This window comes from Theropithecus gelada, chromosome 3 (genome assembly GCF_003255815.1).
Source record: "Theropithecus gelada isolate Dixy chromosome 3, Tgel_1.0, whole genome shotgun sequence".
Taxonomy (NCBI): Eukaryota; Metazoa; Chordata; class Mammalia; order Primates; family Cercopithecidae; genus Theropithecus; species Theropithecus gelada.
In genome coordinates this window covers 82839960-82862056 of record NC_037670.1, presented here as the reverse complement: position 1 = coordinate 82862056, position 22097 = coordinate 82839960, and the positions used below count along the sequence as shown (strand labels likewise).

General features: G+C 44.8%; 1 protein-coding gene across 3 annotated transcripts in view; it reads right to left on the bottom strand.

Moving 5' to 3' along the window:
• The window catches only part of SCRN1 (secernin 1), a 72296-nt gene that overhangs the window by 22409 nt on the left and 27790 nt on the right, over positions 1-22097 (bottom strand). For all 3 annotated transcript variants that reach the window (XM_025378705.1, XM_025378707.1, XM_025378706.1), the window contains 2 exons: positions 12848-13029; positions 1545-1747 (listed from right to left, as the gene is read on the bottom strand). In XM_025378705.1, coding sequence (XP_025234490.1) covers positions 1545-1747; positions 12848-13029 — 385 coding nt within the window. The remainder of the gene's footprint in view (positions 1-1544; positions 1748-12847; positions 13030-22097) is intronic.

Here is a 22097-nt window from a genome sequence, read left to right as displayed (position 1 = left end):
TGAAGAGACGCTCGGTTTTTGAAATGTAGTCATAGATCAAAAAGTGTTAGGTTCAACTTAAAAGCAATATGACTGCTTTGAAGCATGGATTACTAGCACTCTTGATGGAACCATTCAATAGTAAGACTTCATTTCAGGAGGGATTTTTATCAAGGAGTTTTAAGTTCCTGCATTGCAGGAGAGTTGGAGACCTGGTGGGCTGCACTGGCTGCCTTAGTTCTAGAAATACTTTAAGAGCTGGGCGAGTAGGTACACACCCTGGTGGGTGGGTACATGCTGGGCATATGAGGTGGAGAAACTCTCCATGATTGCTGACGGACACCACTAGCCCATTCTGCACCCTTGTGAGATAGAAAGAGGCCACCCCCACCTCCAGACAGACACAGCCTTCATACAGCTTGGCCAGGAAGCCACAGTCTAGATTCACTGCCTCACTGGGGCAATTTTGTATAGAGTACAATGTACCCATCATCCAGAGAAGCCCTGAACACTGAACTAACTTTGTGCACAGAAAACAGGCTTGATTCCCATCTACTGTGATAGATCTTCTGCTTCTAACTCGGGTCAAATTTGGTTCAATTCACCCCTAAGATAGGGATGGCACACAAGTTTCATCCCCAACATCATTTTGGATTACTTGGAAGAGACTTCCTGGTAAATTTAGTTAAGAAAAATACATAGGCCAAGAATAGGTTCAACGAAAGAAGAGTGTTGTAACCTACTCCTCCACCACCAGCATAGGAGGGAAGAATGGCAGTGCACACGCCATGTGGTCACCACCCAGTCCCAAGGAGCTGCTCGGGTCAATTCCCTCTTAGGACTACTTAGTCCTCTTGGAAGCCCTTTAACCCATTCTGGGATCTCATCCTGTCCAGAAAATGAGGATGCTGAGGTGGGGATACAAAACTACCGCTCCCACCCCTAACACTTCCTTCCCCAGGGCTGTGTTAGAAGCAAGATGCTGCAAGGGCCGCAGAGCAGCAATTTTACAGGCACTAAATCTTTCTGGGTGGACCATCTAATCCTCTGCTCTTCTAGAAACACTGTCTCACTGTGAGAGAGATGAACTTCGCTCACAGAGAAATCCCAGAGCGGCACACACCGGTCCTCACACAGATCTAAACTCCTATTTTAGAGAACCATGGCAAGCACAAAGATCTACAGGGTTGAGGGTGACAAGGGGTTACTGTTCAGGGAAGGGACTTGTTGGCCTATTACACAAGAAGAGTCACCATTCTCTTGGCCAATTAATAGAGTAATAGTTTAAGTCATGGAATTCCTGGTAGTCAAAAGCAGGCTCTTCCCAGAAAGCAAACAGAAAATACGAAATGTTAGAAGACTGCTTCACTCCAGGTTCAGGAGACTCCAGGTTCTCTTCTTGGAGGTGCCCAGAAATGAGAGGCATGCCAAAGCATGACAGTCTCACACAGAGAGGACCCGCAACAGCACATCTTTCCTCCAGGTCTGACACTGTACGTGCAGGCCACCCCCATCTCTGTGGCCTTCCCTGTCCTCAGAACTCTCCACCATCCACACCTGCTCACCTGTGACTTTCTCGGCAGCCCAGTACTTCCCTACGGTCTCGAGCACCCAGGCTTCATCACGATCCACAATCAGATATGCACTTTGGAAGCTGTGGCAGGAGTTTGCATCTTCATAGTAATTCCCACCTTGTCCGTGTTCTTCCAATAAGGAGACAATGACATCTAAGGCTTCTTTAGCTGTTTCCCCTCTTTCTAAACCAAGCCTGCAGGAAGGAAACCAGAACTATACTTCAGTCATTTCATACCACAGGATTGTTACTAGAGTAACCAAAGACTGGGCAAGGCCGAGTTATGAAGCATGCCAACACGTGTAAACATGCTAAGTCTGCAGAACAATAAGCAAACTGATTAACTGCACTGTATCTCAGAATACACTTCTCACATATTTGCTTTAAAAACCAAATGGGATAGCCAGGTGCAGTGGTTCATGCCTATAATCCTAGCAGTTTGGGAGTGGCAGGAGGATTGCTTGAGCTCAGGAGTTCAAGATCAGCCTGGGCAACATAGTGAGACCTCTTCCTCAAAAAAAAAAAAAATTTTTTTTAATTAGCCAGGCATGGCGGGACACACTGGCAGTCTCAGCTACTTGGAAGGCTGAGGTGGTACGATTGCTTAAGCCAAGCAGGTCGAGGCTGCAGTGAGCCATGATCATGCCACCGCACTCTAGTCTGGGCATCAGAGTGAGACCCTGTCTCAAAAAAAAAAAAGAAAGAAAGAAAGAAAGAATAAATCATAGGGGTGTTTTCTGTCTTTCGTCATTTCCCTTCCACACAGACAAATCGGGAACCCCAGTGGCTTCTCCCTCTTGGAAGGCACCTGCCTGTCTTCCCCTCTTCTGACTGTGTCTCCCACAGAGCTGGCCGGCTCAGCTCTAGCCCTTACACAACCACCTCTCTGTGGCATGTACTCCCTCCTGACTCTAACCTGGGCAAAAGGAAATCAAGGCCAAGTCCGGCCTTGATCTCTATTATTCTACACCAGGGATTTTGCTTACTTATTAAAAGTGTTCAAATGCCAGACATTATCCTGTGTCCAGAGAGGACATTGTCCTCTGTCTCTGTCTCAGAGACCTTACTAGGAACGGGCAACTGGTTGAGACATAATCAGTCTTTTCTACATATATCTCCTCCTACCTATCAGCCTACGTCTATTGGTATGGCTTACAGCTTCAGTCATCAAAAGAATATGTATTCCCTTTGAAGTGAGACATCCATCTCCCTCCAGCCTTTCCAATTAATAAACCCTTTAAAGAGGGCACTGATATGGTTTGGCTATGTCCCCACCCAAATCTCAACTTGAATTGTATCTCCCAGATTTCTCACTTATTGTGGGAGGGACCCAAAAGGAATTGGGGGGCCGGTCTTTCCCATGCTATTCTCATGATAGTGAATAAGTCTCACAAGATCTGATGGGTTTATCAGGGGTTCCCGCTTTTGCTTCTTCCTCATTTTCTCTTGCATAGTACTTCCCTCTGTGTGACCTTGGGCAGGTTATATATTTTGAACTTCAGTTTTATGTCATCTATAAAATGAATGCCCACATCATTTAGTTGCTATAAGAGTAGGTTTATGAGATAACATCCATGAAAATATGCAGTGCTAGTGCCTGTGAGCAGGAAAGTGATCAGTAAATTTCTGGAGGTAGAACACTGTGGCAGAGAAACATGACTCAGAGATAAATGGACCCAGCTTCTAGTTCTGGCTCTGCTACTCACTGGCATTATGATCTTCAGTAATGTGACCTTTCCAAACCTTGATTTTTCTCATCTGCAGATTGAAAACAATACCACCTCCCTCTATGGCTGCTATGAAAGAGGATGGTACATGCCATGTACTCAGGAAGTGTCCATTTATTCATCTGTTCATTTGAATTATAATTCAGGTGGCAGGAACACAGGAGTCTTAGAACCCGGGCAATGGCACTACTACAATGGTGGTACAAGCCAGTTCTTGGTGAATTTTCAACTTGAAAAGTAACAACTATTCAAATTTATCTAATTTGATGCTTCCTAAAGGGATATTTCACTATGCTGCCAGGGAGAAGAAAAGCTAATACAACTAATCTATAGGCTGAATATTATAACAGGCTTATGTTTGTAGTCAAATAATTACATGACAATTCATTTGACATTTCTCATTTTAAGCTTATGTAGCAAGACTCGGTTACAAGGCAGTGATTTACAGAGCTGAACCCTAAAACCTTAGGAGAGGGATAAAAGAATAAACCCATTAGAAGATTGAATTCAGCTGACTTTTCCTTTGGTCAATGTCATCTCCTCCCAAGAGAAGGAACAGAAGCAGGCACTCATCTTGAGGCTCCAGAACAAACAAAGGTGCTGTGAGTGCCTCTTGGAAGCCCAAGCTGTGCACACTCAAAGGCCTCCTTCCTCCTTTCCACAGGTCCCTGGTAGCCCCCTGGTCACAATGCCTCATGCAGACATTCCAGGCAGAATCCTGTTCCCAGGGCCTTTGCAGGGTCCCAACTTGCCTGTGCAAACATGTGCTAGGAGCATGTGAATACACAGTCAGCTGTAACAGCCCCGTCTTCGGAGCTTGTGACTTATCTTTTTTGATTTCTAGTGCACTCTTCTGATGTTCTGCCTGTGTGCATTCCACACTGAGGCCCTAGCACGTGCACTTGCCCTCCCATGCTGACTTTGATGTCCTCTGGCAGAGTTGGCAACAGGACCTCAGCACTATCCACAGACCTAATTCTGATTTCACCCTCCTATCCCTTGTGCCAGGACCGTGGGTCAGAGATACCCCTTTGTCCCACCTGATTATTCCCACCTGCTCTTCCTACCGAGCGATGAGGACAGAGCTACTGCTCCATAGGACAAGGGCCGTGAATAACACCAGGGTTACACCATCGCCCTCTGCAACTGAGAAATGCAGATGAATCCCATGGCACTGGGTGCAGAAGAGATGCCAGAGAGACCTGGGGCCGCAAGTCACACGGCATCCAGAGGCCTATGTTAAAGCCATTCCCAACAGTCTCACCTCCTACATGGGGCAGATTCATGTGATTCCAGAAGAGGGCAGTGCTCTCTGGCCCCATGCCTAATTTCACTTTGGCTGCTACCCTTCCACATGGGCAGGACCAGGACAGGGAAGGGGAAGAAATTCAATGGGCCAAGGTTAGAGTCCCACTGTAACATCTATCTTCTGTGCAGTTCAAATCCTTCCAAAGTGTGTGCTTTGTCCAGCTTGTTCTGGGCCTGGGAATTAGATGTTCCTGAATTCAATTCCTAGTTTTATGGGACAATCTTTCCTTGGGAGCCCATGACCTTCTCACAGGTATGTCAAGCTCACCCTGCCCGTTCCTGAAAAGTTAACACATCTCACTGAGAAGGATGGGTCACACCTGTACTTCCCCTGCTTAAAGCCCCTTTGTTTAGAAACTGCTTATCTTTTCAACATCTGTGCCTCCATGGATTAGGAGACCCCTGTCCCTTTCTATCTCAAATCAGGTAAAACTAGATTTGCCATGGACATATAATCACTGACTTGGGAAAAGTAATAAAAAGAGGCAACACTGCCCCCTTGGAGAGATGGGCCTGGTATTCTTACCAGACTCAGGTGCAAATAATCTTCCTCCACCCCACAATCAAGCAGTCTGCCAGGCCCTTCTGGGGTCAGGACCTTTTGGAAATTGGAAATTCCCAGCCTTCAGCCAGAGGGCTGGAAGCAGGAAGGTAATGCTGTGAAGTGATTGCTTGTCCCCCTGGTTTCCCCAAAAATTCATATGTTAAGCCTAATCCCCAGTGGGATGGTATGGTAGGCGGGACCTTTGGGAGGTGACGAGGTCATGAGGGGTGGGGGCACCATGATGGGATTAGTGCCCTTAAAAGAAGAGACACCAGAACACATCCTCTTTCTCTGTTCTCTGCCATGTGAGGATACAGGGGAAGATGGCCGTCTGCAAACCAGCAAGCAGACTCTCCCCAGACACTGGGTCTGCCGTCGCCTTGATCTCAGATTTCCCAGTCTCTAGGAATATGAAAAATAAATTTGTGTAGTTTAAACCCCCTAGGCTATGGTATGTTTGTTGTAGCAGCCCAAATGGACTAAGACGAGTAATAACACAGGTGATGGATGTGAAAGTGATCTAGGGAAAGAGCGTGTGAAACTTTTTGACTTATCTCCATCTCTCAGTGTCCTGAAATTCCTGTGTCATTGACAGTTGAAGTAAAATGTGTTCCACCACATAGAGGAGTGGCCTCTCTGAGGTTAGCAAGCCCTGGGATCCCTGGCTTAGCCGCCTTCTAGCTCTGGGGCCTTGGGCAACTCCTTTAATCCTCCTAAGCTCCAGTGTCCTCACCTCTCAAAGGGAGGAGACCTACTTCACTGGGTGACTGTGAGAGTTAAATGAAATAATATGTGCAAAGCATGTCTTACCATAGTGTTCAGGAAATAGTAACTCTGATTACACAGGTTCCTCCTGCCTACAAATGGTGACTGAGCCTCCTTTTAAATCACCTGGGTCCTCACATTCACCAACAACCTAAAGACAAATTACAGACCTTTCCAAATTTTCACACTGGCCTTTTGTCAAGGATTTTGTGATTTTTAACATACTGAAGGTCTGATGGAATGTGTCCAAAATTATAAGATGTTCTGAAATATTGGAATTGACTAGGTTTTAGTGCCATTGTTAAACACAAATGGGAGTAGCAAAAGTCAGTGTGCAGGAAAAAAAAGAATAAAGTAGTTATGCAAAGGGAAGAAAGGGCAAGAAACACTGAAAGAAGGCAGCAATCTGCTGGAGCCAGTTGCTACCAGCTTGGAGAGCAGATGGTTAAATTTTAGAGATTTTGAGCCAGTTGTGAAACTGTTGGTAGCTTGAAACCCATTACGGTGGGAGTACTTACACTAAGGAAATTGAAAAAGGACTCAAACAGCGCTGCCCCTTCCCTCCACCAGGCTGGTTATTAAACATTTACCAGCATACTTCTGACAAACAGGTTCCAAATGCTTCCTAGTTCTCATCCATGTTGAGGCCCAGACCTATCATGTCTGACAGACCTTGGATTATAAGTGGCACCCTAAGCTGGGTGTGGTGGTTCACACCTGTAATCCCAGCACTTTGGGAGGCCGAGGCGGGCGGATCAAGAGGTCAAGAGATCGACACCATCCTGGCTAACACGGTGAAACCCTGTCTCTACTAAAAATACAAAACATTAGCTGGGTGTGGTGGTTAGTCCCAGCTACTCGGGAGGCTGAGGCAGGAGAATGGCGTGAACCCAGGAGACAGAGGTTGGCACTGAGCCGAGATGGTGCCACTGTACTCCAGCCTGGGTGACAGAGCAAGAGTCCATCAAAAAAAAAAAAAAAGAAAGAAAAGAAAAAATGCACCCTAACATCCAGAAAATAAATTCCCCTTTCTTTCCTTCCCTTTTTTTCTTTTTTTTTTTTTTTTTTTTTTTTTTGGAGATAGAGTCTTGTTCTGTGACCCAGGCTGGAGTGCAGTGGCATGATCTCAGCTCACTGCAACCTCCCCACCTGGGTTCAAGCAAACCTCCCACCTCAGTCTCCCAAGTAGCTGGGACCACAGGCATGGGCCACCATACTAGGTTAATTTTGCATATTTTGTAGACAGAGGATTTTACCATGTTGCTGAGGCTGGTCTTGAACTCCTGGGCTCAAGCAATCCTCCTGCTTCGGCCTCCCAGAGTGCTAAGATTACAGGGCATAAGCCACCATGTCAGGCCCTTTTTTTCCTTCTTTTAGACAGGGTCTCAACCTGTCACCCAGGCTGGAGTGCAGTAGTGCAATCCTAGTTCACTGCAGCCCTGACCTCATGGACTCAGCAATCCTCCCGCCTCATCCTCTCAAGTAGTTGGGACTACAAGCATGCAACAGTGCAACCAGCTACATTTTGCATTTGTTTTGTAGAAACAGGCTTTTGCCATGTTGCCCAGGCTGGTGTTGAACTCCTGGGCTCAAGTGATCCTCATGACTCGCCTCCTACAGTGCTGGTGATAGCAGTGGTGGCCCATCTGGAGGAGCCACTGTGAAGATGCCGGCTGCAATGGGGAGGCGGGGCCTGGGTTGCGTGCTTTGTGAGGCTGGTGGGAGTCCCGACCCCTACCGAGTTGGCAGGGTGGGAGCCCCATGCTCCCAGGCACAGCTGCAGCTGCTCTGGACCTGGGCATCCCTGTGCTGTCAGGAGCCCAGGAAGCCCTTGCCCCTATAGGCTTGGAAGTACCTGCTTCCTGCTCCCTGACCTCTTCCTGCTCCCAGCGCCTGCTCCAGTGCACAGCACAGTTGTGGCTGAGCCCAGGTGCTATCGCAACCTGGCTGGGTGTGCACATGCTCAGGTGGTGTTGATATGCCAGCCCCCTGCCGCCCTGGGCTTCTCCAGACTTTGGGCACCAATAAGCACGGGAGGGAGGTTGGGAGGGCTGAGGGCAGCTCAGTGTGAGCCTGCCAGTGCCCCCCAGGATGAAAAACCTAGGCACCATGGATGGCATGTTAATGGCAGGAGGCAGACAGGTTCCTGGGAAAAGAGCAGGTCTCCAGTGAAACCCCACCCTCAAGCCAGGAACGGCCTGAAGCCTGGACTGCCAGTTCCGGGTGGAGTACGCAGCTCAGAGTGAGAACTTATGGTGCTTTTTCCGGGCCTGCCCATGACCCGATCAGCAAGCACTTCCTCCTTTCTGAGCCCATAAAAACCCCAGACTCAGCCAGACTCACACAGACACTGGGACTACCAGCTGTAGGAAGGAGCTACCAACTTTGGGCCGCCTTGACTCATTGGGATGACCTGCCTGTGGAAGGGAGCTACCCACTACAGGTCTCCTCTCTGCTGAGAGCTGGATACTCGTCAGGATGACCTGCCTGCAGAATGGAGCTATCCACTTTGGGTCTCCTGAGAGCTGTTCTGTCACTCAATGAAGCTCCTCACCACCTTGCTCACTCTCCAGCTGTCCATGTATCTCATTCTTCCTGAACATGGGACAAGAACTTGGGACCTGCCAAATGGTGGAACTGAAAGAGCTATAATACAAACAGTGCTGAAGCATGCTTCCATCCCCCACCATTTGCCACATTGCAGGTGATGACAAGGAGAGAAGAGCTGCAGTCTTTTGGGGAGTCCAAACCTAGGGGCTCCCCGAGCCAGGGCTGTGACACCCTCTTTGGGGCTCTGCAGTTCCTGGCATTTCCAAGCTGCCAGGCACCACCATGTTCCTTGGTAACTGCAGTGGAAGCCATTTGCAGTATGCCTGGTCCAGCTGCAGCCTCGCACAGAGCTAGCGCCTGTGCCAGCGCCTGTGCCGACGCCTAGAACTGCCCATCCTGCTGTAGCTGGCACACCTGGCTGTGTGCAGTGGCTGGACCCCATGCTTGCTCACATACCCCTTATCCCTCTGCGCCTGGCTTGCCCTTGGAAGGCATGATATCCAGGCCAGTAGCGTGAGCTGAGTACAGCGTGCCGGGTCAAGTGGTAGAAAAAACCCAGCAGCCTGACCAAAACTCAGGCAAAGGTGCCACCAGCCACAGAGGTTTCTGGCTGGAAAAGCAACACCCTAAGGATCATGTGACACTGAGATTACAGGCACAAGCCAGTGTACCTGGCCAAATTCCCACTTTTATGTTAGCTTCTACTGGCTACTCATTACTTGGAACCAACTTCATGAAACATGCAAAAATGTGTACGTGTCTTTATGTGCCTCTTCCTCAGGAGAAAGGGACTAGTGGTCAGAGAACAGTGAATCAAAAATAACAGATGAAGCTTAGCTTTCAGATAAATGTCACTGAAAACACATTATAAAAACAGTATTGCCTAACGCTTACATTCCCATAAGCCTCTAGGAAACATACACAAATTATACCTTTATCTTAAAATCACTGCCTATTACATTACTACTGTCATTCCCTTATGTCTCTTTGAGCTGAGGTTGGATTTCACATGCTGCTGGAAAGTACAAAGTACCAGGATAAGTATAGGGGTAAGTGCTGTATTCATTGAATAATTAACCACAGTCTAGCAGGCCCTTGAAAGAGCGCATGAAATGGATATAGCCTGCTCTCATAGGAGCTGTCCAGGGAGGAACTGGCACTAGGCACAGAGTGCAAGCAAGGCCAGAGAAAGTAGTGGTTCCTTATACAGCAATACCTAGGGAGGCACTGAGCCCCAAATTAAGAGAATGCAACCAACTGACAGAAAGTTTCCCCTGGAGCAGTGGTTCTCACCATAACCATGCATCAGCACCAGCTGGAGAACTTGTTAAAACAGGTTGTTGGCCCCTCGGTGTGAAGTAGGGACCCAGAATTTACATTTCTAGCAAGTTCCCAGGCGATGCTTGTTCACCAGCCACACTTTGAGAACCACTACCCTAGAACTTGCCATTCAAACTGTGGTTTTTCGACCTGCAGTATCAATATCATCTGGAGTTTCTTAAAAATTAATACAGGAATTAAATCATTAAAAAGGAAATCTGGGGCTGGATGTGGTGGTCCATGCCTGTAATCCCAGCACTCTGGGAGGCTGAGGCAGGCGGATCACGTGAGGTCAGAAGTTCGAGACCAGCCTGGTCAACACAGTGAAATTCTGTCCCTACTAAAAATACAAAAATTAGCTGGGTGTGGTGGCATACAGCTGTAATCCCATCTACTCAGGAGGCTGAGGCAGGAGAATCGCTTGAACCTGGGAGGCAGAGGTTGCAGTCAGCCGAGATCATACCACTGCACTCCTGGGAAACAGAGCAAGACTTGTCTAAAAAAGAGAGAGAGAGAATGCTGGGTAATGAGCATGAGTTACTTTTAAGATTTTGTTGGTATGAAATGACCCTTCAAAATCTGGCTATGCTTGGCTGAACTGATCATAGCTGCTTTAAAGATGAAACCAGACCCTGAACTCAAAGATCCACTTAAGGTGCAGAATGGAGCTACCCACTTCGGGTCTCCTGAGAGCTGTTCTGTCATTCAATGAAGCTCTTCACCACCTTACTCACTCTCCAGTTGTCCATCCCCACCCTGAAGAATCTACCAGTGACAGGTCCTCTTCACACCCTTTTTATTGCAATAGCTGGACATGGCTAGCCCAAGATGGAGTTAAAGTTATATGGTGAAGGTTAAACTCTCATCCTGTCATCTACTCCGGACCTTGCTAATTATCACAATGCCAAGTCTGTGACAAACTATCTTCTCTGTCTACCTCCCTCAGCCTTGTAGCTTCAGGTCAAATGAACCTCCCCCTCAAAGCATTCACAAATATGACCAGTCTGTGATAATCTGTGAACATCCTGCAGTGTTTGCTGAAGGCCACACCATGGAATTCTGTGCCATTCACGTGGCATCAAATCTCAGATTACTTTGAGTTACCTCTCTCCCACTATCTTCTTATATTACTCTTACAATTTCCATTGTTCAATTTTCTTCTTCCTGCAACCAGACTAAAATCCCTTTGAAGCTTTGAGCTGCTTCATGTGCCCACAGAGTCTAGCACAAAGTAGAATTCAGTAAACTCCTGTTGCTTTATTGGTTGATAATCTTAAAAAGATACATCAGGGGCTCTGAAGAAAGACAAAAAATCCTCTTCCACTGTCCCTTAGAAATCAACTATTAAAATGGTAATTTTGCCTGTTCTATAAGTCCCATACTGCAAATACAATAAAAAATACTGGAGAGCTGTCAAAACATAAGCTCAAAACTTCTTGGTATTCTATACATTTCATTTTGCGAATCAAGAGAAGACTAGCTATAAATAACTGATTTTTAAAAACTGGCTTTTTCTGCCTTTTCCCCAGCTCAGGGAAGCTGCTCTTGCTGAGTTTATAAGAATGAGGAATGGTAAGGAAAGGTAAGAAAGGCAGGAAGTCACTGTGCTACCACAAGGGTGTCCCTGGCAGACCTCTCCATCAGGTGGCAGAGGAGTGAGTTTCTGAGGCCGCTGTCTAAATGTGCCATTTCCCCTGCAAAACCAAAGTCCAACCCCATTCCTTTTTCTAGGATGTTAGCTTTGGGAGTTCTTCGGAAGTCATCCAGTCTAGACCTCATATTGAAAAAATGAGGAAACTGTGGCCCAGAGAGGTGATGTAACTCGGTACATCCACACTGAAAGCCAAGAACTCCAGCTCCCAGCCCAATCTTCTTTCAACTATGTCATGATTTTATTTCAATTCACTATTTCAGGGACAAAACAAGGCATTTCAGAATGTTGCTTTGTTCCAGCCTACCTTCTACTTTAGTCATTCATTCAAAATTCAGTTATTGATCACTCATTACAGGCCAGGCACACAGTTCTCAGTGCTTATGACACAGGAGTGTACAGACAAAGATTCCTGCCCTATCCAGCTCGCACAGCAGGTTCCTTCTGCTGTATAGCGGCTGGGAGAGGAGAAAAAGGAGGAAAAAACAACTGAGACATAGAGAGGAAAGGAGGGAAGTGATCTCTGTTCAATTTTTCTTTTCTGGTTTATGGTTTTTCATATTTATATATATATTATATATTTCAAGTACTATAAAATCCATCCATTTAAACTATACAGTTCAGTGGTTTTTAGTATACTCACAAAGTTGTGCAGCCATCACCACAATCTAAGGTTTAGAACACTTTCAATACCCACAAAAGAAAGCTCATGCCCATTAGGAATCACTCCCCATTCTCTCACCCACATCCAAACCCCAGGCAACCACTAATCTAACTTCCTGCCTCTATGGATTTGCCTATTCTGTATATTTCATATAAATAGAATCATACAATATGTGACCTTTTGTGTCTGGCTTCTCTCTCGGTATAATGTTTTCATGATCATTATGCTTCAGTGTGTATCTGTACTTGATTCTTTTTTTTTTTTTGATGGAGTCTTGCTGTTGTTGCCTAGGCTGGAGTGCAATGACGTGATCTCGGCTCACTGCAACTTCCATCTTCCGGGTTCCAGCAATTCTCCTGCCACAGCCTCCTGAGTAGCTGGGATATTGGCGCCCAGCACCACGCTCGGTTAATTTTTGTATTTTTCATAGAGATGGAGTTTCACCATGTTGGCCAGGCTGGTCTCAAACTCCTGACCTCAGGTGATCCACCTGCTTTGGCCTTCCAAAGTGCTGGGATTACAGGCATGAGCCACCATGCCCAGCCACTTGATTATTTTTTTTATTGTTAAATAACATTCCAACATTCCATGTATTGAATCCATTGTAATCCATTCATTTACCCCATCATCTTAAAGTTTCTATCAAAAGGCACACACCATCTTTGGAAGGATTATGTTAAAAAATGCAAAGTTTAGGAAGAAATACATCCTGTCCCCATTTCCAGCCTTTTCTGGGAAGTTGTTTCAAAGAATCACCGTGCAGTACCTGACCAGATCCATCCCCAGCAAGGCTTCTATCTCGGCAGCTGGCTCTCTGGTGTTGACGGCTTCATTGGCTATGCACACTCCATGTTCATTGGCTCCCATTTCTGCCCCCCAGAGCCAGGCGGGTCTGCTTATCATTATGGCATGGGTCCTCGGAACTTGGTCGATTGAAATGTAAGTGCACTGAAAAACAAACACAGGAAAGAAAACGGCATCACCTGTCAGGTACTACCTCATTTCCACCTGGGTACTTATACTGTACCATCGTATCAGTTACAAACAGAGCCAAAAAATAAAAGGCCTTGGGAATACCCTGATTCTTAAATCTTCACAACGCAGCTCAAAAGTCTCCATGGTGAGTTTCAGTCTGTGTGGCCCATGCCAATCTATTCCTGGTGCTCACGTAATAGGGCAATCATCTTGAACCAGCTATTCAGCCAGTCATCATCCTGAACATCCTAAGCCTGCCCATTTCAACAGGCACAGGCGGCTGCCAGCATTCACCAATATTGAACACAGCTATTTACGAGCCCTACCTTCAAAAGAAACTTTATCTAGAAGCCTAAGATAGAAAGCAGATAAAAGGGAAGATCTTTGTCTAAAGAAAGCAGAACCCTGAGTCCCCCTGCAAGGACCATCGGGGTTTCCTGTAACACAGTTTGATAACTTACATGGTTGCTCTAGTGGTGGAAAACAGAAAAGGATCATAACATTTGCATTTAACTACTGCATTACACTGTGGGCTTTCCTGTCTGTCCCATTTGATCCTCACACTAAGACAAAGAAGGTGGACACAGAAGGAAACAGTCCCACGGAGGTGCATCTCCAGCTGCTCTCAGAACTGCAGAACATGCAACTTAGTGGGGCATCTTACCTTCTCCAGGCTGCAGTGGCTTTACCTGGAAAATGAGGGAGCTAATTTGAGTCAAACTATTTCTTCCCAAGTATTTTTAACCTCAGAACACTTTCTTCATACAAACTCTTACACAGAATCATAAGCACAATAAAATCAGGCCAAGTATGTCCAGGCAAAGGGAGGAAGAGGCCTGGGACCAGGGTGTGGGTAACCCTCAGAGTCTTGCCCTCCTGTGCTTCCCTTTTCCCTCCCCACATTGTGACCCACGGCAGAGGAACCTGCAAACTAGCTTCCCCATAGGGGCCTCCTGACTCTGACATTCTATGAGCCTACGACACACTCTTTGTGTGGTGGATGCTGTATTGAATTCAAGTCTCTAAGTTACACAGTGCTCTGGAGCTCTCAAGGGAGAATTTTATCAGCTGCAGGAGTCATTTACGTTTTAAACTGGGCAGCTGAAAGCAACAGCAGTCTTAGATCTTTCTTTTTTTTAACTCAAGACCCAGCTATATCGACTGAATGCAGCCCACAAAGCTATTCTGTATTGACTTCCCATAATTGCTAAACCTCATGTAAGAGCTGAAACCCGTGTGGCACACACGTTGGTCAGGTGACTTTGGCTCTGCACAATTCATGTTAGGTGTTGCTCTGCACTGGGATAATGTCATTTAACTCAATAAATATTTGCAAACTGAAAGCTAATTATATCCAGAGGTTTTCAAGAGACTCTTGAATTTTTCATGGCAAACTGACAATAAAATATACTCACGATTTGTCCCCTATGCCGTTCCCAAAAGTAAGTTATTCAAAAAAAAAATAATGATGCTTGTAGAGCACAAAGTTGGCCACAGCAGTAATCAAACTGCTCCTCTGTGCTCTTCTGAAATGGAATTGACGTTTACATCTTAACATTGCACTTTATGTCAAAAAGTAGTCCAGGTATTGACCAACACTTTCCAAAACCCCTGTGCCAGTGACAACTTTTGTCTTGAAAGCAACAAGTAAATGGGAAACTAATCTCAGCTTCTTAAGCACAGATTTATTATACAGGTTTTTAAAAGGGCAGGAAAAGAAGTAAAAATTAGGAAATGGTTTATTTTTCCTCAAATTCATTTTTACACACTCATTTCTATTTTCTCAATTATTTACAGAGCACCAACAACACGCAAAGCATTTTGTGCTAAATGTTGCAAGCAGAAATCAGTGAGGAGGCCCAGGCCCTGTCCTTTTGGTTGGGGAGGAAGGCAAAGGCATGCACACAAATTCCTATGAGCCCAGGCCAGCTTCAGGGTCTCCAAGGCCTGCCTGCTTCCTTCCTGCAGCATCTTGCCACTGCCTCCTGCTTTGCCCTTCTGATCCACCCAATCCTGCTCTGCTTTTCCTCTTTCCTGTTCCATTACATTTATCCCCTTCTGAAATACTATAGAACTGACGGACTTATTGCATGTACTGTTTATGTATACTATCTCCCCCAGCTAGAGTGTAAGCCCCAAGAAGGAAAGGGGATATCTTGGTATTTAATTCACTGACATACCCCAAGTCTGGTACCTATCAGGCATCAATAAGCCTTTTTTTGGATGGGTGGCTGAGTGGATGGATGGAGAAACTACAAAGATCTAAGGGAGCATAGAAGGTAAAAGTTCAAAGAAATGAGGAACACATCCGCATGGTCCTCTAGAGGCTGGATCAAGTGGGAGAAATCTGAGTGGACTTTAAAAAACGGGCCAGCCATCAAGGTGGCTAAGGACTTAAGAGAGGAAGGGGCATGCCAAGGGTCTCCATAGTCCAGAGAGGTGTCTGCTGTGCCATGTGGGGGAGCTGCCATGATGTCTTTAAGGCACAGAACTGCAAGGGCTTAATACGGACTGCCTGATTAAAAAAATGTTGACAACTGAATCAAAAAGACCAGATGGTCTTCGTAGGAGTTCAGAATATATGCAGCTAACTTGCTTTTCAGGCCAAACTCGGAATGGTGAGGAAGGAAGGGGATCCCCAAGTAGCCAGATGGGCCCAATCAGCCCTCCTAAGCACCAGACCGAAAGCCAGGCAGCCAGGCAGCCAGGCCCCGAGCCTGGAACACATGCCCCTTGCTGCATCTTTGTCACAGGCCACAGAGCATGGGCCTCATAAGGGCTCTTCTATGACAGCCATTCACACCTGCTCCATTACGTTTTAAATCTGGCTAATCACAACCAGGTGAGCTGGGGGAGGGGTAAACACACTTGTCTCATGTAGATAGACTGGCTACTTAAAATCCCACTTTGGGAGCAAATCTCACAAAATCAGGAACACTTACGCAAAATTTAATTAGCTAAACTCGGTAAAGTCAGCCATCTAGAACATGAACTCCACAGTCATTTTTAAATATAAAATCCACCCACCTTTACAACTGCCACATTATTAATGAGCCAGAGAAGTCAGATTTGAGGAAGCAAAAGAGGTTTCTCCAGGTACAAATAGCCAAAAAGCACCTGACATCTTCTTTCTGTGTGGCAAAAACAATTTAGTTCCCCAAGTCAAAATTCCTAGCTTAATTTCTATTAGAAAAGAAAAAGAAAAAAGGAAAGTCTTCACCACTTAAAAGATGGATCTTTACAGAGATGGTTCTGGTCTCAGCTTTGGTTATTAAAGTGAACTGTGGAAAGAGATGAGCAATTGGTCTTTCTGCCCCACGGCCACTCCCACCCAGCCTTTCATAAAACAAATCTGTCAGTTAGTGTGACCTCTGGGTGCCCAAGTCACATAACAATATAAGAATGCCCAGAGCAGGAGTGTGCAGAAGCATACTTCTAAATGTCAGCATGCCCAGTGCTAATCAGGGGGTTCCCAAGGATCCGCCTGTCCTGAGCTTGCCACTCTCTCAGGGACCACCCGCCAGGTTAGGTTGGAGGATAGAAAACATGAGCCTCGAAAAGACCCTAGAGCCAAAGACAAAAACAATTCTGCAGAGCAAGCCCTTCACTATTTTGTGTGATTACGTTGGAAATGAAAAGCAAGATCAGCTTTATGCCGTCACTTCACCCCATCCACATTCCAACACACACTATTTCTGGATACCACCCAGTGAAAGGGGAAACAGAGACACTCACACAATAGACGTTTCAATTAATGAAACACAACCATTGTGCCTTTCGTACTGTACTCAGATGGTGAACACAACCCTGGCACCACCAGCAAAAACCACTGTGAGATGAGGTGATGAGTCAGCCAAACTTCTCAGGGTGGGGGAAGATGGCAAGGAAAATGGGATGCTTTGGAGAGATGTTTGTAGCTTTTAAAAATTTGTAGCTCTGGCCGGGCGCGGTGGCTCAAGCCTGTAATCCCAGCACTTTGGGAGGCCGAGACGGGCGGATCACGAGGTCAGGAGATCGAGACCATCCTGGTTAATATGGTGAAACCCCGTCTCTACTAAAAAGTACAAAAAACTAGCCGGGCGAGGTGGCGGGTGCCTGTAGTCCCAGCTACTCGGGAGGCTGAGGCAGGAGAATGGCGTGAACCCGGGAGGCGGAGCTTGCAGTGAGCTGAGATCCGGCCACTGCACTCCAGCCTGGGCGACAGAGCGAAACTCCGTCTCAAAAAAAAAAAAAAAAAAAAAAAATTTGTAGCTCTAAAGGAGCATTGATAATGATCACTGAGGGTTTTTAATTTATTTTTAATTACATATGTGAGTGTGTGTGTGTGTGTGTGTGTGTGTATTTTTTGTTTGTTTTGGAGATGAACTCTTACTATGTTGCCTAGGCTGTCCTCCCAACACCTGGGCTCAAGCGATCCTCCCCTCTAAGCCTCCCAAGTAGCTAGGACAAGAGGTGTGTGCCACCATGCCCTGCGTGTTTGTTTTTATTTTATTTTTTTACCCCAGTGTCTTGCCTGCTGTTTGACTGGTTTTAGGAAATGTATTCTTAAGGTTCATATACGTTTAAATAAAGACAAAAGAAGGTGCTGAGATCAGAGGACAACATCCTCAACCATACTTTAGAAGAACTGTTTTTTATTTCACTGAAGCATAAGATCTTTGGGGAGGAACAATGCAAAGGTCTGAGATCATCAGAAATGCATTTGGGAAAGGGGACATTATGGAAGGAAGTCCTCTGCTAAGCCATGCTCTCTTGGAAGTGAGGGAGACACTTCTGACTCCATATAAGACTGGGGACTCCAGATTCTGGAGCTGGCTAGAAGAAAACAAAAAAAGAAAGAAAGGAAGGAAGAAAGAAAGAAAGGTGGCGGGGAGAGGGAGGGAAGGAGGGAGGGAGTAGGGAGGGAGGCAGGAGGGACAGAGGGAGGGAGGCAGGAGGGACAGAGGGAGGGAGGCAGAAGGGACAGAGGGAGGGAGGGAGGGAGGGAGGGAGGAAGGAAGGAAGGAAGGAAGGAAGGAAGGAAGGAAGGAAGGAAGGAAGGAAGGAAGGAAGGAAGGAAGGAAGGAAGGAAGGAAAAGAATAGTGCAAATCTGTCCAGTGGTCATGAAGCTTTGCTCAGCTCTCCCTGACTCCAGAATGACTTGTACTTTCCTATTGTAAGAAATAATTTTCAGAATTAAAATTCAGCTCTCCCCACCCCCGCAACATACACACACCCCACACACCACAAATATTGCCTCCATCTGGACAATTTTACTAACAATGCTACCAGCCATCATTAACTGGTAATTTTCTATTCTTCTTGTAAATATTTCCAATGATAAAGGGGAAATGATCTACCAAAAGCCTTCCCCAAATCATGAAAGTTATATAAACTCATTGATGACACTGAATCCATACAGTATTTCATGTAGTGGAAAACAGACAAAAATTTAAGCTAATTTGAAAAAAAATGAGGAAATGATAAAGACTTTAAAAAGGAAATAATGAAGACAATATTTATTAACAAAGAAAGACTCTTTTAAAAAATATTATGTGTCAAATCTAACTTTGTTATAAAGAATTCTGTCTCCATAAATTCTGGTATAATTAGCCTCTTGGACACCAAGTATAAGTAATGTAAACCTTAGCCAAAATCCCACTGTTTTTCTGGAAAAGAAGTCTAATGTTGGATCCATTTTTTTTCCTAAATAGAAGGTTCAACCATGTAAGAATGGACCTGTATCATCCATTAGCATGCATGCATACACAGGCACACACAAACACATACACACACACACACACACACACACACACACCCCTGCACACCATAATCCAGGAAGTTATTCCTCTGCTTCTTCAACACGTCTACCTAGAGAGAGGGCAGGACTTGGGGTCAAGTTGAGATGAGTTCTCTGATGCATCCTCAGGGAGGACAGAGGCGCTTTCAAATATTGATACCTATTTACCCATCCTACCCTGCAACCAAAAGAGACGTTATTAAAAGCCCAGAATACACAAGGGAAAGACTAAAGAATATAAAATTAGGATGTTCCAATCTGCAAACTGCAGCTGAAAAAAAATATCCAGTGTAATTTCGGAAACTGAGGAACTCTGTGCTGGAGGATCTTATTTCTTACTCTTCTAGTCTTAAGTACAGTGAATTTGATATATGGAGATGATGGCTGGATGGGATTGACTGACAGGGGGATAGAGGGTGGCTAAGTGGACAAGTTGAAGGGAGAGCCGCCTGGAAAGGAGGATCAGTTGGCAGGTGGGTGAGTGGAAGAATGAGGAGTCCACATGATTTTTTGCATGATTTTTGCATGTGTCCAGAGGTTTCCCCAGAAACGTCATACTTGAGAGTGTCGAGGTCCCAGGAAATCATTTTCTGAAAATATAACCATCTATTATATAATTAGTTTCATATAATTATTAAACAATATAATTATTAAATAATATAATTATGTATATGTAATTAAATTATATAATTATTAAATAATTTATATAATTAAATTATTACATACTAAATTATATAATAGAGGGTTATATTCTCAGAAAATGATTTCCTGGGACCTCAACACTCAAGTATGAGGTTTCTAGGGAAACCTCAGGATATGTGTTTAAAATGTCATGAACTGGACTGGGCGTGGAGGCTCACGCCTGTAATCCCAACGCTTTGGGAGGCCAAGGTGGGTGGATCACTTGAGCTCAGGAGTTTGAGACCAGCCTGGCCAACATGATGAAACCCTGTCTCTATCAAAAATACAAAAAACAGCTGGCTATGGTGGTGCATGCCTGTAATCTCAGCTACTTGGGAGGCTGAGGCATGAGAATTGCTTGAACCCAGGAGGCAGAGGTTGCAGTGAACTGAGATTGTGCCACTGCACTCCAGCCTGGGTGACAGAGTGAGACTCCGTCTCAAACATAAAATAAAATAAATAAATAAAATAAAATGTCATGAAATGGCTGAGGAATAGATGGGTTTTTATGAAAAGTTCTTACTCTTCATAGTTTAAAAGTCTGTATTTTAATAGTTGCTTGTATAAAAGTTACGTGATAGTAATTGTGGCTCCTAGACCTAAATATGGAGAGAACCCATCATTCTGTACTTGGGACAAGTATAGGAGATGGAGACAGATGTAACTGTAAGGGAACTAAAGGGGTAAGAGTAAGTTTGAAAAGCAGATTCAGCAGTATGTGATGTGCTAAAGATAGTTTTGGAACTGAGACCTGGAGTCACAGCAATTCTCAACACTAGTTCATTCTTTAAAAAAAAAAAAAAAAATCCTTCTTCCCAATGTTCTCCTTAAAGCTTTACAAAGTGCTTTCATGCATCAGCTCACGTGTGTCTCACTAAAGCCTGTAATGCAGGCAGAGGGGGGTATTATAATCTCTATCTGGCAAATAAGGAAACTGAGTTTCAGAGAGGCTCGAAGGCCCAAGACCCTATAAAGGGAGAGGCAAAACACAAACCTAGGACCCCTCTCTCCTGGGCCAGAACTCATCCTCCTAGTTTCAGGTGGTTGTAAATTTCAACTGACATGCATAGTGGAGTGTCAGGTTAAAGGGAGGAGGGGATATTGGTGTTGAGGCCTGGAAGGATAAACAGAAGTCTACCAAGTAGATGAGAGGAGGGAAGAAGAAGGATCTTCTCAGCAAAGGACAGAAAGAGCAAAAGCACAGAAAAATGGCAAGTGTGTTATTTGCTCAAGAAATGGCAAGCAGTTCAGTGTAGCTGGGGCCTAGAGTACAAGCTGAGAGGGCTCAGCTAAGAATGAGAATAGAAAAGTAAGCAGGAAATCATACAACACTTATGGAGGTCAATTCTTATAAAAGCTTTACTCTATGACCCAATGATGCTACATTTGGAAGTACATCCAATGGCTATCTCTACACATGCACAAAATGACTTATGTACAAGGTTCTTCACAGCTGCACTTTCTGGACTAGCAAAATACTGGAAAGAACCCAAGCATCCACCAATAGAGCGCTAATTAAATAAACTACGGTATATCTCCACAATGGATTACTATGTACCTGTAAGAAAAAATAAGGACAATCTCTAGATATAGAAAAATCTTTAGAAAATGTTATTAAGTGAAACTAGGAAAGTGCAGATCTTTTCTGTAAGTTCAAAGTTACATATTAAAAAATCATGTTTAACAGTAGTGTACATAAGGTGCTGCATTCACACACAAAAATAAGGCCAGATATTCAGTTTTTTGTGTGTTTGCATAAAATACTGGAAGGATATGCATGAAATTAATAAAAAGTTATACAGGATGGAGACAAGGGAGGAAGACTTCTTACTGTGAACCTTTTAAATATCATTCAATCTTTGAACCACGTAAATATATGATTACCTATTCAAAATGAAAAACTGCATTTTAAAATGTCTTTAGCCAAATGAGTTAAAAACTTATGTCTACACAAAAGACTGCACACAAATATTTACAGCACCTATGTTCATAATTGCCAAACTTTAGAATGAACTAAGTGAATGGAAAAATAACCTGGTATATCCAGACAATGGAATATTGTTCAGTGATAAAAAGAAATGTGTCATCAAGCTTGGAAAAGACAGGAAGAAACCTTAAACGCACATTACTAAGTTAAAAAAGCCAATCGGAAAAGGCTACGCACTGAATGATTCCAACTATGTGACATTTTAGGAAAGGCAAAATCATGGACACAGTAAGATCAGTGATTTCTGGGGGCTGGGGAAGGTGGGTGAATTGGTGGAGCGCAGAACCTCTAGGGTAGCAAAAGTATTTTCTATGATTCTACAATGGCTTGTCATTATACATATAGGTACACCCACAGGATATATAACACAAAGAGTATAAACTATGAACTTTAGTTAATACTACTGTATCAGGCTGGGCTCGGTGGCTCACACCCATAATCCCAGCACTTTGGGAGGCCAAGGCGGGTGGATCACTTGAGGTCAGGAGTTCAAGACAGCTTGGCCAACATGGTGAAATCCTGTTTCTACTAAAAATACAAAAATTAGCCAGGCATGATGGTGGGCACCTGTAATCCCAGCTACTTGGAAGGCT